Raw genomic sequence first — 22,076 nt, forward strand, 5'->3', positions numbered from 1 at the left:
CAGTGCCCTGGTACAGCTGGAGTCTGAAAAATTACCATCTCCAAGTGCTGCTTTTCCTGTTCTTTTTGGTCCTTTTTCTCCATGACAGGGCCTGGAGAGCAGCCTGAACTCCTGACATTTATCCCCAATGTGTGTGAGAAGCCTGGGAGCTGCCTGGGACCGCGCCACCACACAGCTCCTGGCTGGTGGCAAACTGTCCAATTCTGGGAGAAATCCACACAGAGACGTTTTACACAGCTCAGGATTATCTTGGCAACCAAGTAAACTGTGAAAATCACTGCAGCTCCTTGAAAAATCTGCCCTGCAGCCAAGATTTGCCAGTCCCTGTGCAGAGCGCTCCAGGCCAGGCACAAGCAGAGGCTGGGAGCTCCTGAGCTGGGATCTGGGCTTAGGCCAGAGCTCCCTGTCTGGCCTTTAGCTTCTCCTGCCAGCCAAAAAAGCAGGAGGAATTTTCCTCAAAGCATGAAAAGAAAGAGGGTTTAAAGCAAGAGAATGTGATGGTTATCAAAATGAGAATGAATTTATCCACCATGATCATCCATCCATCCATCCATCCATCCATCCATCCATCCATCCATCCATCCATCCATCCATCCATCCATCCATCCATCATCCATCCATCCATCCATCCACCTCCCCTCTGGAATGGTGCAGAACCCTCCCCACCTGTTGATTTCTTGACATTTCCTCCAGCACTCCCACCAGGGCTGGGCACTGGAGATGAACTCCAGCTCCAGGAGGTGTTCTCCAGGGGAAAATCACTCTGCTCCCATTGCAAGGATCAGATCAGTCAGGGATCCCCAGGACAGGGCTGGAACCACTGGGTCCAGCTGACAGAAATTAAGCAGAAAATCCAAATGGAACTGGGAAATGGGTTTGCTTTGCAGGAGGAAAGAAAACTGCCCAGTTAAATCCACAATCACCTCATTACAGTCCTTCAGCTGCCTGTGAGTGGTACCTACTGCAGATGAAAGCAGAAACATCAGACCTGAGCTCCAGCCCTGCCTGTGCCTTATTTATTGAGTTTTTTGTCTGGGAGCCTGATAGCTGTAACACAGAGTAACTACATTCCCTTTATTTAAGGGAAACTAAACAAATTACATCTGAGCAACAAGGTAGCAGAAGCCAGAGATAGAGGGGACAAAGAAGCAGTCCAAGAATTAGAAAAGATCTATTTCTTTTTGTATCAGCACATTCTCTTGCAGAGTTAGGGAAAAAAAAGTCCATTAGCTTCTGAGCAACCTCATTTTTCTCTGCTTTCCAAATAAACCACTGCACCTACACTTCAGGGACCTCATCAAAAACCACTCCATGGCCAAGGTTATTTTCCCATCTTCCTCTCATTAATCTTCCTCACTCTCCTCTGCAGGTACTGGTCAAAGGGTCACCCCTGAGTGCTCTCCATGCCCTGATGGGCAGCAAAGGCCACCAGGCAGGGTCACAGGCAGCTCTGTCCCTCAGCTGGGAGCTGCCATCCATGGGGGTCTCAGGGTGACTCTCTGTGCCCCACCTCACACCCCAACAGACCAGCCCCCATCAGCCCAAAACACAATTTCCCCATGATTTCAGTCTCAGTTCTGTCTCCTCCCCTTCCCCACCCTGGTAGATTCAGCATTCCCAGGTTGCTGGCCCTGCTTTGCAGTTACCAACTCTTCAGCTCTCAATCCTGGCCCTGAGACGTGGATTTCCACACAGCTCCAGAGGAAATAGGGATCCACTGGAATCCCATGCATTTATGAGCCACAGGACGTCACTCACACCATGTCACCCTCTGAGCTTCACACCCAAACCAGCTCCAGCCCCCATCCCGTGCTTGCAGGGTGCTAAAGCCACATTTCCCCCAGCCAAGGAAAGGTCAGGGGCTGATCAGTGCCTGGAAAGATGCTCAGGAGCAGCAGAACAATCAATCCTGCACCAGGCTGGGAGGCAGCAGAGCCCCCAGAGCTCCACTGCCAAGCCAGGCTGAGCCTCCCACCCACAGCACAGGAGCTCTGAAGGCTGGCATGAGGGAAATCACCCAAACACCTGGCTCACACTCAGCTCAGCCTGCTCTTTGCTGTCAGCAGGAGAGCTCTCCCAGGCTCCTGGGAAGTGCTAATGAGTGCCAGCTCCACCTGCAGCACGGAGCAGCCTCGGCATATGGGCTGCCCAGGTAAAGCTGGCAGCAGACAGGCAGCTTCAAGTGCCGCCTTTTAGGCTGCTATGATCAAATTTAATAGAGAGTGTGTTCCAGCTGGGGAAGAAATGGCTTTTTTGGATTACAATCCACTCATGTTTTTCAAATATCAATTTCCCCTGGAGAATTAAGGCTATCGTTCAAGCTGGAGCAGCAGTGGCAGCTCTGCCCTGATCCAGTGATGGGTGGGAGACACAAAAGAGAGCTCGGGCTCGTTCAGGGATGTGAGAGGCTGGGGGGTACAGGTTAGCAATATCCTTATTAAGCACTGGGGAAAAAGGAGAAGAAAGGTGTTCAGCTCAGAAGTGAATCACTTGTCACAGCACCAGCCCCTCAGATAAGTTACTGCCTTCAGAGGGACGGGAGAGCAGACGTGTGATAAGCACCTATTGCCAACTGATTCTTAAATATTTAATACTTGGCAGCACTCCCCAGTTTAATCCTCTTTCCCCCAGTTCCTCCAACCATCTTTCAACATTTAGCGATCCTCCAACAAGCAGCTCTGCTTCATCCCTGCATGGCTCCAGCACCTCCTGGAGCTCCAATCAAACCGTTCCTGTTCCAAAGAGCCAGGGAGGAGGGGAGGCTTGCCCGAGGCTGCCAGCACAGCCCCTGGTGCAGCAGACACACTGCAAATCCACCCTCCACGTGCCTCCCATCTGTCTCCCGTGACACACGGGCAGCTCAGTGGGCCGGGGAGAGCTCGGCAGGAAATTGGAGGTGATGATCGTTCAAATGCTCCTCTGGGAAGGAGCTTCCCTCCTGCTCTCGGGCAGTGGGGCTCAGATGCTGGCCAGCAGGGGTAATTGCTTCTGACAAAGATGGGCCATTTGACAAGGCAGGAGCACGGCTGGGAGGAGCAGGTCAGGGAGGTTAAGCACAAGACAACAGCTGGGGCAAAGCACTGCTGGTGCCTCCCTGTTCTGGGTGTTTGAAATTAATTTTGGAGTGGTTAAAGGTAATCTGATTATATTCAATTTATTGCTCCTCCACAGACCTCCTGGAGGACCTGCAGCATTTAATGTGAGGGGTCCCAACAGGCCCATTAGAGCAAACACACACGTCCTACCTGCAACTATTATCCTGCTCTGCCAGAGCCACAGGTAGCAGTTAATGAGCAGAGCTGCTAATTCGCCTCACAATTCAAAGGGGAGATGCTTCATTACAACAATCAGAAGAAGGTGCCCTTCTGCCTCTCAAACACACTTCCCAAAAGTGGCAGATGTGTTATGACAGCACAGCCTGGAGCTCCTGACAGTGATTTTCCCTCGGATCTGATCTGGATGGGCTCTGCAGAACGGGCACCACGTTGGAGCTGGGGCTGTAAAACCACTCATCCCTGTGGTGGCTTTATCCCCAGCCCAGCCCAGCCCAGCCCAGCAAACATCACCTCCCAGAAATTATCTGGCCCTTAACACCAGCCCAGGTGGGAGAGAATTCAGAGATGAAGAAACCAAACCAGCCTTTGCCTCAAAACGAATAAACAGATTAATTGTGCTGTTCAGTGTGGGGCCTGGCCACCTGCTAGGAACCCATGAGCTGGGCTGGGAACCCTCATAACCATCCATGGGAGAATCTGAGCACATTTTCTCTGTGAATGCAGTGGGCCAGGAGAATGCAAATGCTCCATTACCACCAGCACAAACACATTAAGGCACAGAACTCCATCACTTGGGACCATCTGTCCCCGTTCTTCCCTTTCTCTCCCATATTGTTAAAGTCACACCAACGAGACCCCAGCTGAAAGCCTCCAAATGCTCTCCAGTATGCTGCTTGACAGGATTAGATATCAAAATAATCCCAGCAAACTGGGGAAATAGTCAGGAGCAAGCAGGATGCAGTTCAGTGCGGCCACACGGCGCGTCCTGCCCCGGGGCAGCACAGCCAGCCGTGAAGCAGAAGGGAGAAATGGTGAGGAAACCATTCCCAGGCTGCAGCCCAGGAAATGCAGCTCACACCAACCATTTCCAGCTCACACCAACCATTTCCAGCTCACACCAACCATTTCCAGCTCAGACCTATCATTTCCAGCTCAAATCGAGGATTTCCAGCTCAAATCAACGATTTCCAGCTCAGATCAAGGATTTCCAGCTCAGAACAATGACTTCCAGCTCAAATCACCGATTTCCAGCTCAAATCACCAATTTCCAGCTCAAATCACCAATTTCCAGCTCAAACCAACGACTTCCAGCTCAAACCAACGACTTCCAGCTCCAACCAAGATGTTGGAATGCTGGGAAAAGGAGCAAAGCCCACCCCAGGAAGAGCAATGATGCCTCACCCAAGAAAGGGCACAGAGCCTCCCTCCAGCAGCATTTGGAGACTGCAGAGGGGCCAGCAGGAGGAATGTGAGCTGCAGTTAAAGCTGGAGAGGTCTGAGGCTGGAGGAAGCTGGAGATGCTGAGGGTGAAAGCACTCAGCACATCCCCAGGGAGAGGCCAGGGAGTCCCAGCTGAGCCCTGCAGAGAGAGGGGTCAGCCACCAGGAGCAGCTTTAGAGCATTGAGGCAGAACTGTCCCAGCTTTTTGGGAAGCACTGAAAGGGCCCTGGCTGCTTCTCTGTGTTCTGCTGCTCCCTGGGATGAGTGGGAACTGCAGGACTCCGAAAAGATGCTCTGGAGAGGCAGCAGAGTGATGCTGAGGGGAGGAAAAGCTCCATGAAATGTTTCCTGCTGGCTCCATCCCCTGCAAACCTTTCCCAGAGCTCCCTTGGTGACAGAGAACATCACAGCTACAATTTGGGATGTACACACAAAAGTCAGGAAATTAAAAATGCTGGTTCCCACAGCAACCAGGATGGAGCCTGCCAAGAGAGAGGGAATGTTCTAGCCTAGGCAAAAGGTGTCAGTTTTAATGCCTGGAGGTGACTTCCACTTCCAGCTGTCTGAAGGAGAAGTCCATGAAAGCTCTGCACTCCTGCACAGGCAGACCTTGATGCTCAGGTCCTTTGTTCCTGGATTCCCTCTCTTCCTGGCACACACAGCACAGCCTGGGGCTTGGAAATGGAGATGAACCAGAGCTGTTCAAACCCAGCCCTGAATGCTGGGATCCCCCACTTCAGAACTCAGGGTTTGTGTTTTCCCACCCCCAGCTCTGTGAGGAAACCACCCCAGAGCAATCCTGTGTTCAGAGGAAAGCACCGTGGAGAAAAACAGGAATAAATTGGGTGTTCTTAACCCTGTGTTTGTACCTGAGAGGTAAATTCTGGGTTTATTGAAATTAGTAGGAAACAACCTCTGCCTTTAGAACTTTCTCTTGAAATGCTTTCATTTTCCTGCACTGAACTTTTTCTTCCCTTTTTTCCCTTCCCTTTTGGAGCTGCATATAAAGTGTGGTAGGGTGCAGAAGTGGTGTTGGGAATAAAACATCACAAGGAGGATGAACAATTTTAGTCAGTCCAGAAAAAAAAATTCCTCGCCGTGTTTCACACTGATGCCTCAAGCAAAGGCTGAGGGATTTCCTTGAACCTCCAAAAAAATCTTCTCCAGAGACAGGAACAATCCTGGGAGGCTAAAAGGAAGCACTTTGTGAAAGCATAAAGGTCTTGCAGTGATAAATGCCTGCCACAGCATTCTGAGCACACAGAGCCAGCCCCAGCAGGGACAAATTTGAAAGCTGATGTCCTGAGGGAGGGAGTTAAACCCACTGATTAAGTGAGATAAGGGACTCCTCTCCCCCAAAAAGGCAGCAGAGATGGAGAAAAAAAAATCAGAAACAAGCACCTGGAGAAATTACAGAGGAAGAAATTCAGTAGCAGGACCCATTTGATATATGATCTCCTGGAGGTGAATGGAAAAATGTCAAAATCTAACACTAATCCAGATGAATATCCAATGAGATACATAATGAGGGTGGAAAGAAACCTCAGCAGCAGCACAAAATGATGTGATAAAGCAGTTAAGTTCTAAATGTGAAATCCAACACAGCAAAGCCAGTTTGGAACCTGCTTAATCTCTTCAGAAGTTTCAGCAGTAGAAACCAAGTGAATTAAAACCAAAGTGGGTTTTTTTCCCTGTACAATTTCCATCTCCTCTGAATAAACAGGGGAAAGCTAAAACACAGAGGGATAAAGGTAGAAACCCACGAGTCTCAAGATATTTCCAACATTAAAAGGCATAGCTAAAAGTGCATTTTTAAAATATTCTGAACCTTCTCTGGATTTTATGTAGCTCCTGGTAGTGCAGGAGGGGCTATGGCTGCAAACTCCTCCTGGAATAGAGCTGGAGCCAGAGAGGGGCCAGGCTCTGCTCCCAGGGAACAGGGACAGGACAAGAAACAGCCTCAGGTTGTGCCAGGGGAGGTTTAGGTTGGATAGAGGGAAAATTTCTTCCCTGGATGGGTTATCACAGCCCTGGAAATGCTCAGGAATGCCTGGATGTGGGTTAGTGGTGAGCACAGGGCTGCTGCTGGGTCAGTGCTTGGATTTAAGCGCCCTTTCCAACCTTAATTCTGTGATTCTGGCAAGAACCTCATTGAGAATCTGACTGCAAGCAGTGGCCAGAGACACCTGGCCCTGAGCATCCCAAAATCCACCTTCAGCCCAGGCAGGGCAGTCAGGAGCCCCAGGTGGGGCATTTACCTCCCTAAGGAATCCCAGACTGGTCTGGGTGGGAAGGGCCCTCAAAGCCCAGCCCATCCCATGGACCCCAGCCCATCCCCATCCCATCCCATCCCATCCCATGGATCCCATCCCATGGATCCCATCCCATCCCATCCCATGGACCCCATCCCATCCCATCCCATCCCATGGATCCCAGTGATCCCCAGCTCCCTGGAGCGGGTGCTGGATGTTTGTTCAAACCAGCTGGAAGTGCCAAGCCTCCAACTCAGCTTTTGCTGTGGAGCTGCCACCAAAGCCTCCTAATCCAGAGCTGGATCTGTGAGCAGTCCAACTCCACCCACCCTCAGCTGGCTGCCTTTTAATCACACGCTCAATATCTCTGAAGATTAGACAATTATTTCCGCATAATTAGTGTCCAGAATGAGGCACAGGCAACATCCATAATGGGGTGCTTAAAGAAAATATTAAAAGGAAAGGAGGAAAAAATCTTAAAGACGAGCTCACTGTGTTTTAAAATACACTCAGAGCCTGGAAAAAGGATTAAAAAATAGCTCCAGCCTGATTGTTCCCTGCGTGCTGTGCCACGGGGCTGCTCACGTGTGGCTTCCTCCTCATCTCTGCCTGCTCCTCTCTCAGCAGCCCACAGAGGCCCCACAGAACCCTCCCCACTCCCAGCTCAAAGCAATTTTCTCCCTTTTCCTGCTCCCATTTGCTGCTCTAATGGCTGTTTTTCTGTTCCTTGTTTTGTTTCCTGCTGCCCCGTTTTGCTGTGCGAAGCACTCCTGACAAATCCCACGGCACCCTCTGCTCCTCCCAGGCCTCATTAAGCTCCAGCCTCAGCTCGGGGTCAGTGGAAAGTTCAGGAAGCTGCTGAGGAAGCTGGGCTGATGGATGGAATCGCCCAGTTTGCTGCTAGGGCAGCTTGGGTGTCCAGAGTGCCCCAGTCTGGGCTCTCCCACCCCAGCCTCTCCACCCCCTTCTCCTTCCTGACTTTATTTCCCTGCTAAGAGGCAAACCTAAGATGAACCCACTCTGTTCAAATGACATTTGCTCAACAGCCACTGCCCTGCCCAGCCCCAGAGCCAAGGTGGCCTCATTTGGAGGCCGCTCTTGAGACATTGGGGATTTTTTCTGGTTAAACTTTTTAAATGAATAGTTCAAGCTGAGAAGTCAGCTGAGCCACTGTAATCAGCTTAAACCCCTGTTTAGGGAGGGGTTTAGGGCTCAGCAGAGCCCTGAGGTTTGAGCCACCACTGCCAGCAGGACCCAAGGTGGGAGTGGAGTGGGGACAGATCTCCTGAAGGATTAATTAGCTTGGGAGTGATCTCAAAACAGGGGAAAAAAAACCCCAAACAGGGATTGATGTCAGCTCCAACACGCAGCCAGACTCCAGTGAGTTTGGGATTTGGAGGACATCCTGATTCCCCGCTTCCTGCTGCCAGGAAATAAGTTTGTTGCTGCAGATTTCACTGACATCAAAAGCCAAAGTCAACTCAAAATGCCCTCCTGCATTTCAAAAATGAAAATTATTCATCTGGGGAACATTACACATGAAAAAGACAAAAAAGATGATGATGCCAGGGAGCAACAGAGTTCCAGCAACATCTTCATTACAAGGTATTTTTCTCTTTAAAGAGCCCATGGAGTCAAGAATCCAATGTCATGTGCAATAGGCAGCAGGCATAATTCAGCATAGAAATTAGGAGAGCCATTATTATTATTATTATTTTAATCACATAAAAGGACTCTCCAGGGTCTTGCAATTTTGTGATCACAGGGAAAGAGACCCAGAGACAGAAGAGAAAAGGTGCAGTAAGTGATTGCACAATTGGAGGTTCCCATTTCTCTTCTGGTAGCCGGGATATTGCTGAATTAATATTTTCATTCAATTATCTCTGTTACATATTCACAGACCAACTCCTGTTGCTTCTAACCGGGCTGGGTGTGTTTGCTGCCTGCTAAATGCTGGAGAAGGAAGCAGCTCTCTTTGGCTCAGCTGGCCAGACTGGGGGCACGTGGAGATTTTGGGGTCCAACACCTGAGCTGGCAGCCCCAGAGCAGGTGCTGGTATAAAAGCTGCTGTCACAGGAGCTTCTTGGGGGTGTTAAATCCACTGGGGATTCCTGGGATTTCCAGTGGATTCCTGGAACCTCCATCCAGATCTGAGCCTGGCAGGTCACAGTGCCACAGGGCAGAGACAAAGTCTGGTGGGATCTGCCAGGCAGAACAAATCTGAAGGTCCAGAACCCACCAGGTCCTGATCCCACCCATCTGAAGGTTCTGGACCTCAGGACAATCAGCTGGGTCCTTTCCAGAGGCTTCTCTGGATGTATTCCTGTGGTCACTGCTTTTCTTCCCCTTTCTTTGTCCTTAGAGCCAAACCAGCCCCATTTCCAGGCAGCTGAGGCCAGTGACCTCCTGTCCTCAAAGCAAACAGCTCAGCCGGAGTCAGAGCCCAGCACGCAAACACAGCCATGGATTTTCCAGGAATTCCTCCAGCCTGGGCCCTGTCACCAGGCAATCAAACATGAGAGAGCCCTGCTGCAGGGTGAGGTGCAAACACCTGCAGGAATTCAGTGCAGCTGCTGGCAGAGCTGTGGCCTGGCAGTGCCCTGGCTGTGACAGTTGGCACTTGGAGCGCCTGCCTCACGGTGCTGCAGAAACTCAGCATATGCTGAGAGGAGCCATGGCTGCAAGGAGGCAATTCATGATCTCAGGCATGATATCGAGTGGGGAAAGAGGGGAAAAAAGGGGGGAAACCTGGTTAAGGTTTGCTATTTTTAAACTAAAATTAATAAACCAACGTGCATTTAGGTGGTGAGAAACGCCTAACAGCACAGCAGGGTTCCATATTTACTTGCTGTCACTGATTTCAGAGCAAATTGGCTCAGGGTATAAGTCAAAGAAAGATTCTTCTGTTGCCAGCACTGCACACTTCAAGAGATATCTGAAAATCAGGCTTCTCACCTTATCATTGTTAAAAGACTGTGCAATCAAAATGTAACTGACAATTCAGCTGATGCACGAGCAGAACGAGGTGCCAGCTCACTCTCCCGTAGCTACAGAAGCTCTGTAAAGCTATCAGGATTTTAAAAACATTTTGTCAGAAAAATAAGTGGCTCTGACAGAGCTGGGGAGTGGGCAGAATAATAATGCAGTGCTCTGGAGCTCAGGGTGACAGGTGCATTTCAGGGGCTGTGGCACACAGAGCTGCTGCCCTGCTCCCAGGGAGCCAACCCCTGCAAACACCACTGAATTTAATCCCTACAGCACCCAGGGCAGCAGGGCTGAGGTGGCTGAGAAGGGTTAAAATCACTGCATCAGCACTGGGAGCAGAATTTGTACCTGCACATCTCCAGCCTCACCCTCAGCCTCAAGCTCAGCTGTGCCATTTTGCTTAAATGTTCCTAAACCAGCTCGTTTGGGGTCTGGTTTGATCAGTGCCTGGCATTCTGCAGACAACCCTGAACCTAAAATTAATGAATAATAATTATAATAATACATATAAATAATAAATATAACAATAACATTAATTAATAATTAACCCCCCCAAGCTGTGCAGCCTTTAGGAGCATCTGGAACCTCGTGATGTGGGGTTTGCTCCAGCAGAGATCGCCCCTCACGCTCCGTGGGGCACTGTGCCCACTCCCATGGCACCATTTCCAGGGCAACCATCCCACAGCTGAAAGCCTAAACCGTGTTCACCCCACTGGAGGGCATGGGCTGGGCTGCTCAGCGTGGCACTTCTTATCACAAGCATCACTGATGAATAATTAATGCTGATGAAAGGAGCACAGCTTGTGGGTTTAAGGAAAGGGCTCTCGAGCTGCAGTGATTGTAAATGACAGCAATCACAGGAGTTCTGTGCAAATAAACTCAGTCCAGAAACGTGGGAGAGGCTTGATGAGAGAAACAGGAGCTGCAGAACACCAAGCACCAGCAGGAACGTGAGACCAGGTCTCCAGATCACAGCCCAGGAGAGGGGGAATGCTGAAAACACCTGAGAAATGGCAAAGTTGGGTCTCTGGAGAGATTAACAGGGCTGGGCATCCAAGTTTTCCTACCTGGGCAGGAAAAATGGGGAGGGAGGCTCTGTCCTGGCTGCCAGGAGAAGCAGGACACTCTGCAGGAGCAGAATTCAGAGTTCATTTTTATTTCTGCTTGGACTAGAGGGAATATTTGATCCAGAGCAGCTCCCCCCAGGCTGAGGCTGCCAAACTGGAGGCTCCAAGTGAGCAGCAGCACATCCACAACAGCAAAATCACCCTTCAGGAACTTGATTGCTTCCCATGCACGCAAACACGCTCCAAAATAGCCCCAAAAAGGTTCCTCCCCTCCCACATGGCAGCAGCTGCAGAGAAATCTCAGCTTAATATTGACATTTCCAGCCTGGAGAGCACCCAGCCTGCCTCCTTCCCAGCTGGAGCTTGGGATAAAAAGCCACTGGGAGTGAGAGGAGGGGGAATGGGCAGCAGTGCAGGGCCACAGTGCCCTGTGCTGCCTCCTCAGAGTCTCTGAAGGGCAGAGGGACAGAGGGCTGCACCAAGGGATTCCCCGATGCTGCCCTCCTGTAGAGGCACAGCCAGGAGCAGGAAAAGCCTATTAAAAGGCTGAAATGTACCATGTAGCTGCTTTTCTGCAATTGTCTGCAAATCCTCGTGCTCCAAAGCATTTTTCTTGAGAGTGCTCACAGGCACACTGCAAACAAGCATAAGTACTGTCAATTGTTTTAGCATGATAAATGCATTTTAAAGCTTTCAATATTTTTGTCTGTTTACTGGCACACTCCTTGAGGAATTTTGACAAGCTTGCCAGAGTGGAAGAGCTGCAAAATGCTTCAGCTTGCCCTGAACTCCATGCAAATTCTCCATTAAAGAACCTGGCTGTGGCTGGAGGGGCTGAAAGAGCAAAGCAAAGGCCAAACCCACCCAAATCAGTGCTCCAGGCACAGAGGGGCTGGCCAGGGGCAGGGGCTGCTCACACCCAGCCTGAGACAATCCCAGACCTCCATCCCTGAACCTCCACAAGGGTTAATGGGCTTCCCTGCAGCCCAGCCCAGCTGTGAGCCAGATGTGCCTCCCCACCCCTCAGCAAAGGACCTGTCCCTAATGTCCCATCTAAGCCTGCCCTCTGTCCCTCTGAAGCCACTCCTGTCCCTCATAAATGACCTCTCCATCTTTCTTGTCCTCCCTCAGGTCCTGGAAGGCCATCACCAGGTCACCCCAAGCCTTCTCTTCTCTCCCCTGCTGGTGTCAGAGACACCTGGGGCCATTTCCACCTTCACACCTCCCTTCCCCACAGCTCAGCCCCCAAAGCTGAGCAGGATGAGGGCTGGGCTCCACACAAAGCAGAACTCCACAGGCTGAAAGCTCCCCCCAGGTCCTGGAGCTGATGTGGAGAAGGAGCTGGGGACCTACAGAGTGCACAACAGGATGGGAGCGTTCTCCAAACCCTCAGTGCCTCCCTCTGCAATCAGCTCACGGGTGACCTGCCCACGGAGGGACTCCAGGAGATAATCCCTGCACACACATCCCCTGGAAAGGAGCCCAGAGCCCTCTGCACAGCAGGAATTCCCTAGGGATGGGAAGGGAAAGGAAAGGAAGGGCTCAGGGAGCAGAGCAGGGAAATGCTCTGAGTGCAGAGCAGCAGAAAGACAATTTATATCCCCAAAAGCCAACAAATACCCCAAAGCCACAACAAGTATCCCACCAGAATGAGCAGGGGAACAGCACTGAAAGTGGCTCCCATAAAAAAAGGTAATCTGCTAAAGAGTAAAATTATACAAGCCAGTTAGCACAGAATATAAAGAGCTTTTAATATTGATTCACTCAATATTTCATGGAATTCACATCTTGCTCAACAGTGAAGAAATGAGAGAGAGAAAATGCTCAATTTGGTCAGGTCCTGAAGCCTACAAGCCCAGACAAATAGCAGCATTGTCAGCTCTGGGCTGGCTTCATGTTTTAATAAAGACACTTTCATTTTAGCACATTTGGTGCTGGCTGTGCACAGAGAGGAGCCCCAGGCTGGGACTGGGAGCTGCCTGCAGGGATGAGGTCCCAGCCCTGGGACAGGCACAGCACACGGATTCACAGCCTTGCTGCTCACCACCAGCAAGAGAGACAGGCTCAGAGCTGGGACAGGCACCTCCCTGCCCTGCACACGTGGCTTCCAGAGCTCAGGAGAAGTGGAATTGCACTCACCAAACATGTTCCCGATGTGGCCGTTCTTGGTCAGCGGGCGCAGCTCGTTCTTCCCCAGGGCGTACTGCTTGTAGTTATCCCAGGCAAACTTCATCATCTGGGGGGGCAAAAGGCAGGGAGAACAGTCAGCACCAGGGAGAATTTCCACACCTGAGCTCTGGGAATCCATGGCAGGTTCCCACTCACTGCTACAGCCATGGCCCGTTGATGATAAAATCTTAATTCCCACTGAGCACCAGGAGTGGGTTAGGGTTAGGGTTGGGAAGTCTCCAGCTCATCATTTCTGGGGAATAACATGGCACACCTCCCACCAAAACCCCACAATTCACCTTGGCCCTGCAAACCAGGTGGGATTTGTAAAAAGCTGCCTCCACCTCTGAATGTCCAACCTTTTTCAGAGAGTAGCAGCATTTCAGGAAGTTTGTTAAAATGGGCTAAGAATGCAAGGCCAAAGCTGATCTGTGCCCAGGCACAGGGAGGAACTGATCTTAGGGACTGCCCAGAGGTTTTCATTCTGTTAATTGACAGAATACATTCCCAAAGACCAAACCCATGACATTTTGTTATCTTCTATCAGAACTCCACAGTGCTCTCTTCAGAGAGCTCTGCACAGGGGCTGGGTGATTTCTGAGCAACCCCTTCCAACTCAAACAATTCCTTTTGGGATGTTTGAGCTGTCCTGCCCGGGCCCAGCACCCTGACCTTCCCCTGAGGGCTGCAGGGCAGTGCTTGTGCAAGTTCCAACACACACACACACACATCCCAGAGCAGCCTCTGCTGTCCTCCTGCCCCTCTAGGAGGCCAAATTAAACATGCAAGTGTCCTTTCTTCACCTGGGAGAGACTGGGGCTTGTCAGCTTCCCAGGAGTGCCTGAAATCAAGCTGCCTTCTCTAACCCCCAGCCTGACTCTGAGCAGCCCCAGCCCCAGCACTGCACTGACCTGAACATCCTTTGATTCAATTCCTGGCAAAAAAAAAAGATAACAAAGGGGAAGAGGGGGCTTCAGAGAACCAGCCACGTTCTCCAACCAAGATAAGAGAGGTCTGAAACGCTTCCCTCAGACCAGGCTTTTGAGGGAACACGGCAGTTTAACAAAATCCTTCCTGCACAGAGCGCTCCTGTCCCACAGCTGCAGCAGTGCTGGCTGCTCTGCTTCAGGGTCAGAATCACAGGTTCCCTTGGTCTGAAATTCCTCCTGAAATTCCTCCTGTCATCTCAGCTCTTACTCTCCCCTCCAGCTGTGTGTTTCACAAACCCAACATCACAAGCCCCTGGCAGTATCCTCCTTAATTAGCACAAAGCCACATCCCCAGCTTCCCCCCTCCTTTTTAAACATCAAGCTTCCAAAGCAAAGTTTCCTGGAGCTGTTCAGATGGAGCAGGATAAACATTTGCTGAACTGATCGTTAACACTCAGGCTCCAACACCGCCAGGAGATGGAATGTTGGACAAACAAATAAAGCCAATTTGGGGGTTAAAAACTCAGTGTGGGATGAATTAGTGAGTGGAGAACTCAATAATGACCCAGGGAGGGGGAAGAACCCCTCCACAAAATGCACTCAAGCATGTCCCAGGCATGTGACTCGGGGTGCTCACTTTAGTTTTGCCAAATCTCTTTTTGTTTTTGTTTTTTTTTTTTCCCCCAGTGGCAGCAGGTTCTAAATGGGAAGCTCTCATTCTCCATGAACACACACCAGGGTGAATCTGTGAGGAGCTCTGGCTCTCTCTGGGCAATGCAGAGCAATGCTGTGTGTCAGAGCTTGCTGCTGGAGCTGGCAGCAGGAAGGATGGTGTTTGTCAAGGCAGCACAAGGAACCAGCCAGGCACTGCTCTCAGCCAGGGCTGGCCATGGGGACCCACCCTCCTGGCACACACAGGACGTGGAAATGATTCTAAATGTTCCCTAAAACTCCTAATCCTGAGTCAGCCTCATTTTAAGCTGAGTATGAAATTTGAAGTTATTTCCTTCCCTTGACTTCTTTAACCTCTCCAGTGCAGAAGGTCCAGGGTGAACCCACCCAGCTGTGCTGGCACAGCTCCCTCAGGTGCCTACAGGCATGGAAACCACCCAGGCTTCCCTTCAGCCTCCAAGAGCCCCATCTACAGGGAAAATCCCCTCTTTCCTTGTCTCCTCACCAAGGAGGGACAGCCTGAGGCTCCCCAAAGTGCCCCACGTCCCCCAGGATGGAGCCAACACCATCATGCACCCCTCATCTGCCTCTCCAACCATTTCAGCTGCCTTGGCCACGCTGCTGTGAGAAGCTCCCCAGCACAAATTTCTGTCCCAAGCTCTGGCTCTGCTCAGCCCTGAGCTGATGCTCTGGGGATGGCAGAGCTGCCTCATGGAGCTGCCAGGCTCCCTTCAGGTGAAGCACACACGGTGCTGGCTGCCTTGGAACCCTGCAGATTTGGGAGGCAGGATGCAGAAGGTGGCAGCTTTTCATCTCCCAGCATCCCCGAGCTTGCCTCTCTCCACTGACAGCTCCAAAAAGCAGCAGCTGGAAAAGGTGAAGAGCCAAAAAAGCATCTGCACCACTCTGCCCGTTCTGGCTGCCTGCAGCTGCCTCTCCAGCCCAAATTTAGCACCTCAGCTTCCAAAGCACTGGAGGGATGCAGCAAGGTCCTGAAAAGGGGGGCTCCACATTCACAGCAGCTTCCTCTGAGCAGAGAACCCAAACTCCAGGCTGGAAGGGAAGGGATGGATGCAGGAGGGAGGGGAATGTGTGTGGTGAGGTGTTCCAGGCTCATTTCTGATGAGCCACCAGGATGAGAAGTGAATATTTTATGAATTCTGGTCCTGACACGTTACAATACATCAGTGTTAACATTGTGCCATTTTGCATTTGAAAAATGGCACTGGAACCACAAAAATTATGGAAATAGATCCATAATTTCAGATTTTGTTCTCAGCAGCGAGCCATCTGCCACCTAACAGACAATTATCTATTTGGGCCTGGTATTCTAAGCACTCTGGGTCTCAACTGATTTATAGCAGAGACTTCCAAATTTATAAGTTAATTTGTCAGATTGCTCTTTTTTTCCTTTCACCTGTAAGTCACTTGTTACTTTGGAGAGTTTCAGCTGCCCAGCCAGGCAACAAGCCTGTGTTAAAATCAATTAGGAATGACAAAACTGACCTCTGAAAACCTGCACTATCATTTTCACCACTTAGATCCCTATCTTTGCCTGTGCTTTGCTCCATCCAAACCCAAAAGGGACCTGGCTTTCAAGCCCACCTGTGTTTCACAGAGGCAGCAGCAGAACAAAAAGCACTCGGAGGATGCTGTGATCCAGGTAATGAGGAAATGGGTCTCAGGATAAAAACTTGACCAAGAAAGTGTTTTCACTTTGAAGAGATGTGCAAATCTTTAGCACATTTAATATCTAAACCACTCCAAACCTCTGGGTTTATGCACTTGCAAAAAGCAGAGAGATGAGAGGGGAAGAAAAGAAGAAAAAGCTTCCCCCACCATCACTTGCCCTCCTTTTGTCAACAGGGAAGATTTCCAAAGGCAGAGCATTCCCAAACAGCTATTTGATTAGTTTTATCCATCTAGACTGGGATAATTAGTAAATGCTTAAAAGATGAAACCTAAATATACCAACCAATCAGCCCCTTTCAAGCACTTCCAAGGAACATGACACAAAGCCATTATCTACACAAGATAACCACTTCCCTGGCTCTTCAGCCTCCTTCCTTCAACTTCCCTTCAAACATTCCCCTATAAAATATCAAAGAAATTTCCAGTTTGGGTTAAAAAAAAAAATAAGGGCAGGGGGGTGAGTGTAATTTCAATATTTCTTTCTCCATTGTATTCCTAACTTGTTTTTTCCCCATCTCTCTTCCTTTTCCTGCAGCTGGAAGCAGATTATTTGTGCTGACAGTTTCCAAAGCAGGACCAGTTCTTTCCCACCTTTAACCTCCTTGCCCCACAGCAGCTCTGTGCCACTTTGGGTCTTTAAGCTGCAATAATGCCATCTATTTTCCCCTCCTGTATAAAACAGAATTCGCCAGATGAAAAGAAAGAAAGAAAAAAAGGAACTGTCAGTCTTGTAGGAAGAAGTCTGCCTGAACACATTGGGATAACTCATTTCTGTTTGGAATAATGGATGCATTTTTCCCTTATCAGACTTGCATAAACCTGTATAATTCAGGATCTGCAGAAAAGGTAATGAAACAGCATCATGTTTATTTTGTGTTGCTGCACATGGAGATATAAATACCCAGGCAAACAGCAGGGCAGAATGCTATAAAAAGGCTGGAATTCATTTGAAAACCTTTAATAGAAAGCTGAGCAACTTCTCAGGTTACTTCTCTGGGCCCGTGTCCCTGGTAATGCTTTTATGTAACAGCAAAATGATAACAAAAAGGCTGCGTGCATCTCCAGAGCATGGAGATGCTCCATTTAGGCAGACACTGATAGCCAGAGCCTCCCTCTGGCTGCCTCTAAAAGCCTGGGAGTGCAGAGCAGGAGGAGCTGCAGCTCCAGGGACGTTACCAAGCAACCCCCTCAGATGGACACCAACATTGATAATCCATCCTAAAGTAATTACACTTTATAATTAAAGATTACAGGAAAGCCAATAGATCCCAACAGGAACTCCAGCAGTTTAAAGGCACCCTGGCTAACCTGCCTGTTTTCCAGCAGCCATGTTCTCTCCTGCTGGGATGGAGCACTCAGGAACTGCAGAGATTTCCATTTAATGGGCCCTCAAACGCTGCCAGCACCTTGGGATGTGGTAATCCAACATCCCCTCTCTCCTCCCACTTCAAATCAAACTCATCCCTTGGACTGATGGCCAAGGATAAAACCTGAGCCTGTCACTCCAAAGGAAAGCCAGGAGAGCACGAGCCCAGCTCCAGCTCTTTCCTCCCCACTGGTGACTGACACATCCTCTGGGCACCTTCCACTGCTCCTCAGCTCCTCCTGCTAAAACACACTCAGCCCTTTCCTCCCGGAGACTGGGCAGGGTGGAAACACCCAGAGGGAACTGGGCACTGAAACACCCAGAGAGAACTGGGCACAGAAACACCCAGAGGAACTGGGCACAGAAACACCCAGAGGGAGCTGGGCACAGCAATGTCCAGAGGGAACTGGGCACAGAAACACCCAGAGGGAACTGGGCACAGAAACACCCAGAGGGAACTGGGCACTGAAACACCCAGAGAGAACTGGGCACAGAAACACCCAGAGGAACTGGGCACAGAAACACCCAGAGGGAGCTGGGCACAGCAATGTCCAAAGGGAACTGGGCATAGAAACACCCAGAGGGAGCTGGGCACAGAAACACCCAGAGGGAACTGGACACAGAAACACCCAGAGGGAGCTGGGCACAGCAATGTCCACCCAGAGAGAACTGGGCACAGAAACACCCAGAGGGAGCTGGGCACAGAAACACCCAGAGGGAGCTGGGCACAGCAATGTCCACCCAGAGAGAACTGGGCACAGAAACACCCAGAGGGAACTGGGCACAGAAACACCCAGAGGGAGCTGGGCACAGAAACACCCAGAGGGAACTGGGCACAGAAACACCCAGAGGGAGCTGGGCACAGAAACACCCAGAGGGAACTGGGCACAGAAACACCCAGAGGGAGCTGGGCACAGAAACACCCAGAGGGAACTGGGCACAGAAACACCCAGGGCACTGAGCCTGAGCTCCCTTGGTCCATCAGGTTCTCCTTAAACACAAGATCAAGGTTCATTTTCCACACCCAAAGCAGCAGCCTGGGCACAGAACTCCTCCCTGGGGCTCCACTCTTCCTGGAGGATTCTCACCCAGAATTTCCATCCCTGCCAGCTCCTGACTGCAAACACACCAGCTGAGAGCTCAGGGGGAGATGGCAGATAGAGGAATTGCTTGCTACAGGCAGCTTTATCTGGAAAAAAACGTAACAGAGCAATTCCAGCAACAGGTGAGTGGGGCTTTGCTTTGATTTCTTTCTGGCAAACTCCTTCTCAAAGCTGCATGGGTGGATTTTTCTGCCATCAGCTGCTACCACAACTCACCCTCTCTTGCACAACAGCCAAAGAGACATTGCTCAGAAAACTGATCTCCATCACTGGAACAACGGGGGAATTCTTTAGGAATTGAATAAATCACCTTCCAGTGAGTCACAATATAAAAAAAAATAAGTTTTAAGCTCTCCTTGCTGTTCCCAGGCAGCCAGGTCAAGGTGAGCTCTCCAACACAGACCTGCAGAGCCAAGCACTCCCTGCCCAGCACAATCAGGGAAAAGCAGGACAAGAAGCACTGGGAGGACAGAAAAAAGCACTGGGAGGACAGAAAAAAAGCACTGGGAGGACAGAAAAAAGCACTGGGAGGACAGAAAAAAGCACTGGGAGGACAGAAAAATGCCCAGCACAGAGCAGCCCAAGGTTGTCAGTGTTAGTGGCAAGGACAGAAATAGAACTCAAGAGTCAGTCCCTGCTAGGAAAGCTGAATGGGAGAAAACAGCTCAAACCACAATTAAACTAACACCTAATTAAATTCCTAATGCGACTAGATTTAACCGTGTCAAGAGGGGGAAAAAAATAAAACCCTTCTCGGGCTATCTGAGGCACTAAACCCCAGCTGGATCCAGCTGCATCTAAATCAGGAAACATGTCAGCAAGAGCAGTTGATTTTGCAGTTAGCTCTGTAATGAGATGCTGGCCTGGAAGAGGCTGACAATGGTTCTGAGAACAAATTTGCAAGTCTAGACCAAAGCACGGGGTGATTTAGTGGAGAGATCAGGGAAACTGCAGCCTCCTCTTCCTTTGCTTCCCAGAATCAAAGCCTGGGGAAAATTCTGATGGGAATAAAAGGAATTTGTGTTCCTGGCCACCCTGACACCTCAGTTTCATGTTCCCTGCGAGCCCCTAGGGCTGATCAGGCTCGGGATATTGCAGAGCACAGCCAGGCTGGCACGGCACAGCCTCACCAGCAATAAACACAATAAATACTCCTCCTGTGCTAAGCTTGTCAGCACTCTGGCCCTGCTGTCACTGGTGCAGGGAGATGGCAGCAAAAGGCAATCCCTGAGCTCCAGGCTGCACCTGCCCCGGGGAGCTGACCCCGTTAAACCCGAGGGGCAAACACAATTCCTGAGCTGCTGCCAGGGCTGCAGGCACACGGGACAGCAGGAGGACCAGAGAGCCACCAGCACCCGTTGTGTGACACTGCTGTTTGCATTTTTTTCAACTCCATTTCACTCCAGGCTGGACAGTCTGGCTTTTCTTAGTGACTACTATGGCATTCCAGCACACTTTAAGGAAAAATAAGTGGGGGAAAATTACCTCCCTAGTAATGATGCTCCTTCACAAATGTCACCTCCGAGTCCCCTCCTGGGTGCTGAGCCTGCAGCACAAACCACACAGGAAATTCCCTGAGCTCCTAAGATTTTGGGCACTGTCTCATCCCTGCAGGCTGCCTTGAGGGCTCTTCCATTTCAGCTACTTCCCTTCAAGCATGTACAGCACAGGGCTTTGTAAATCCCTAATTACACACAGACTGCAAATTCTCCTTGCAAGTGCCCAGCATTCCAGGTGAGCATGAGCAAGAGCAGAGCAGAATCCATCAGCTCCTCCCCAGGATCCCCCCACGCTGGATGGGAAGGTGGATGGAAACACAAACACAGGGTTGTTTTTACAGACCTGCATTATGGCAAGGGAAGGTTTTTTTCCTTTTCCCTACAGATACCATCTGCACAGAATTCTCATTTCTGGAGAGCCACAGCCCAAGGGGATGCTCAAAGGGAGCTGTAGCCATAAGTAACTCAAAACACAAGCAAGGAGAAGGAAGGAGAGGAAAAGGTGTGGAAATACTTCGCTTTTCTTTTTCAAGGAAAATAAAAAAAAAAAGAAAAACCAAGTCTCTAGAACATATTGGGCCTGTCTGTTTGACAGCCTGTAGGACAAATGTCAAACAGATCAATAATGAAAAGAAACAAAACAGAGAGGAGAGGAGGCTTTGTACTCCTGAGCCTTGGCTGGGGGAGGATGATGGCTGGAATCCTCAGTGGGCTGGGAAGAGTAAACAGGCTCAGGAGCTCCTGTGTGCAGATGTGCCAGGGAGCCATCCCCAGGCAGGGCAGCAGGGGATCTGTGAGCTCCCTGCCTGTGCTGGGCAGGATGGACCCCAGGCAGGGCAGCAGGGGATCTGTGAGCTCCCTGTGCTGGGTGGGATGGACCCCAGGCAGGGCAGCAGGGATCTGTGAGCTCCCTGTGCTGGGTGGGATGGGGATCAGGGTGGGCAGCAGGGGATCTGTGAGCTCCCTGTGCTGGGCAGGATGGACCCCAGGCAGGGCAGCAGGGGATCTGTGAGCTCCCTGCCCGTGCTGGGTGGGATGGACCCCAGGGTGGGCAGCAGGGGATCTGTGAGCTCCCTGCCTGTGCAGGGTGGGATGGGGATCAGGGTGGGCAGCAGGGGATCTGTGAGCTCCCTGTGCTGGGTGGGATGGGGATCAGGGTGGGCAGCAGGGGATCTGTGAGCTCCCTGTCCGTGCTGGGTGGGATGGGGATCAGGGTGGGCAGCAGGGGATCTGTGAGCTCCCTGTGCTGGGTGGGATGGGGATCAGGGTGGGTGCCCCAGAGCTTCTGGGGGGCTCCCAGCCCAGCAGCCAAGGGAAGGGATCCAAAGCACCCCCAGAGACAGAAAGGGAGGATCAGCCCCACACCCAGCACAGCTGCCAGAGACAAAAGGAACAGCCCCGGGCCAGGCTCCCCAGGGCCCAGCTCTCTCCCTCTCCCCATCCCAGCCTCATCCCCCAGCAGCTGAGCTGCCTCTCCCCCCTGCACCCACAAGGTGTGAATTGCTGCTGACACATGGATGGCTCAGGGGCCCAGAACACAGCAGAAGCAGATGGGAGAGCTGAAGGGAAGGGAGAAGGGAAGGAAAAAAATGTAAATACAGGCCAAGAGTCGTCCTGCATCGCTCCTGTTCTGCGCTGTGAGAACGGATTCGGGGAGCAGGAGGAACATCTGTTTGGAAACTGCCTTTGTCTCAGTCCAAATGCTGGAACAGGAGAAAGAGGGAGGCTGAGGACTGCCAGCACACCTTGTGCTTCATCTCACACTTGGATGGCTTAGCAGGAGAGATCTGGGAGGATGAGTTTAGTTTAATGATTTCTTGCTGGTTCACCTGCTCCCCATCTGTCT

General features: G+C 50.8%; 1 protein-coding gene across 50 annotated transcripts in view; it reads right to left on the bottom strand.

Moving 5' to 3' along the window:
* The window catches only part of MAN1C1 (mannosidase alpha class 1C member 1), a 54,628-nt gene that overhangs the window by 21,887 nt on the left and 10,665 nt on the right, over positions 1–22,076 (bottom strand). For all 50 annotated transcript variants that reach the window (XM_077189722.1, XM_077189724.1, XM_077189720.1 and 47 more), the window contains exon 3: positions 12,940–13,036. In XM_077189722.1, coding sequence (XP_077045837.1) covers positions 12,940–13,036 — 97 coding nt within the window. The remainder of the gene's footprint in view (positions 1–12,939; positions 13,037–22,076) is intronic.

The sequence above is a fragment of the Agelaius phoeniceus genome, chromosome 22 (genome assembly GCF_051311805.1).
Source record: "Agelaius phoeniceus isolate bAgePho1 chromosome 22, bAgePho1.hap1, whole genome shotgun sequence".
NCBI lineage: Eukaryota > Metazoa > Chordata > Aves > Passeriformes > Icteridae > Agelaius > Agelaius phoeniceus.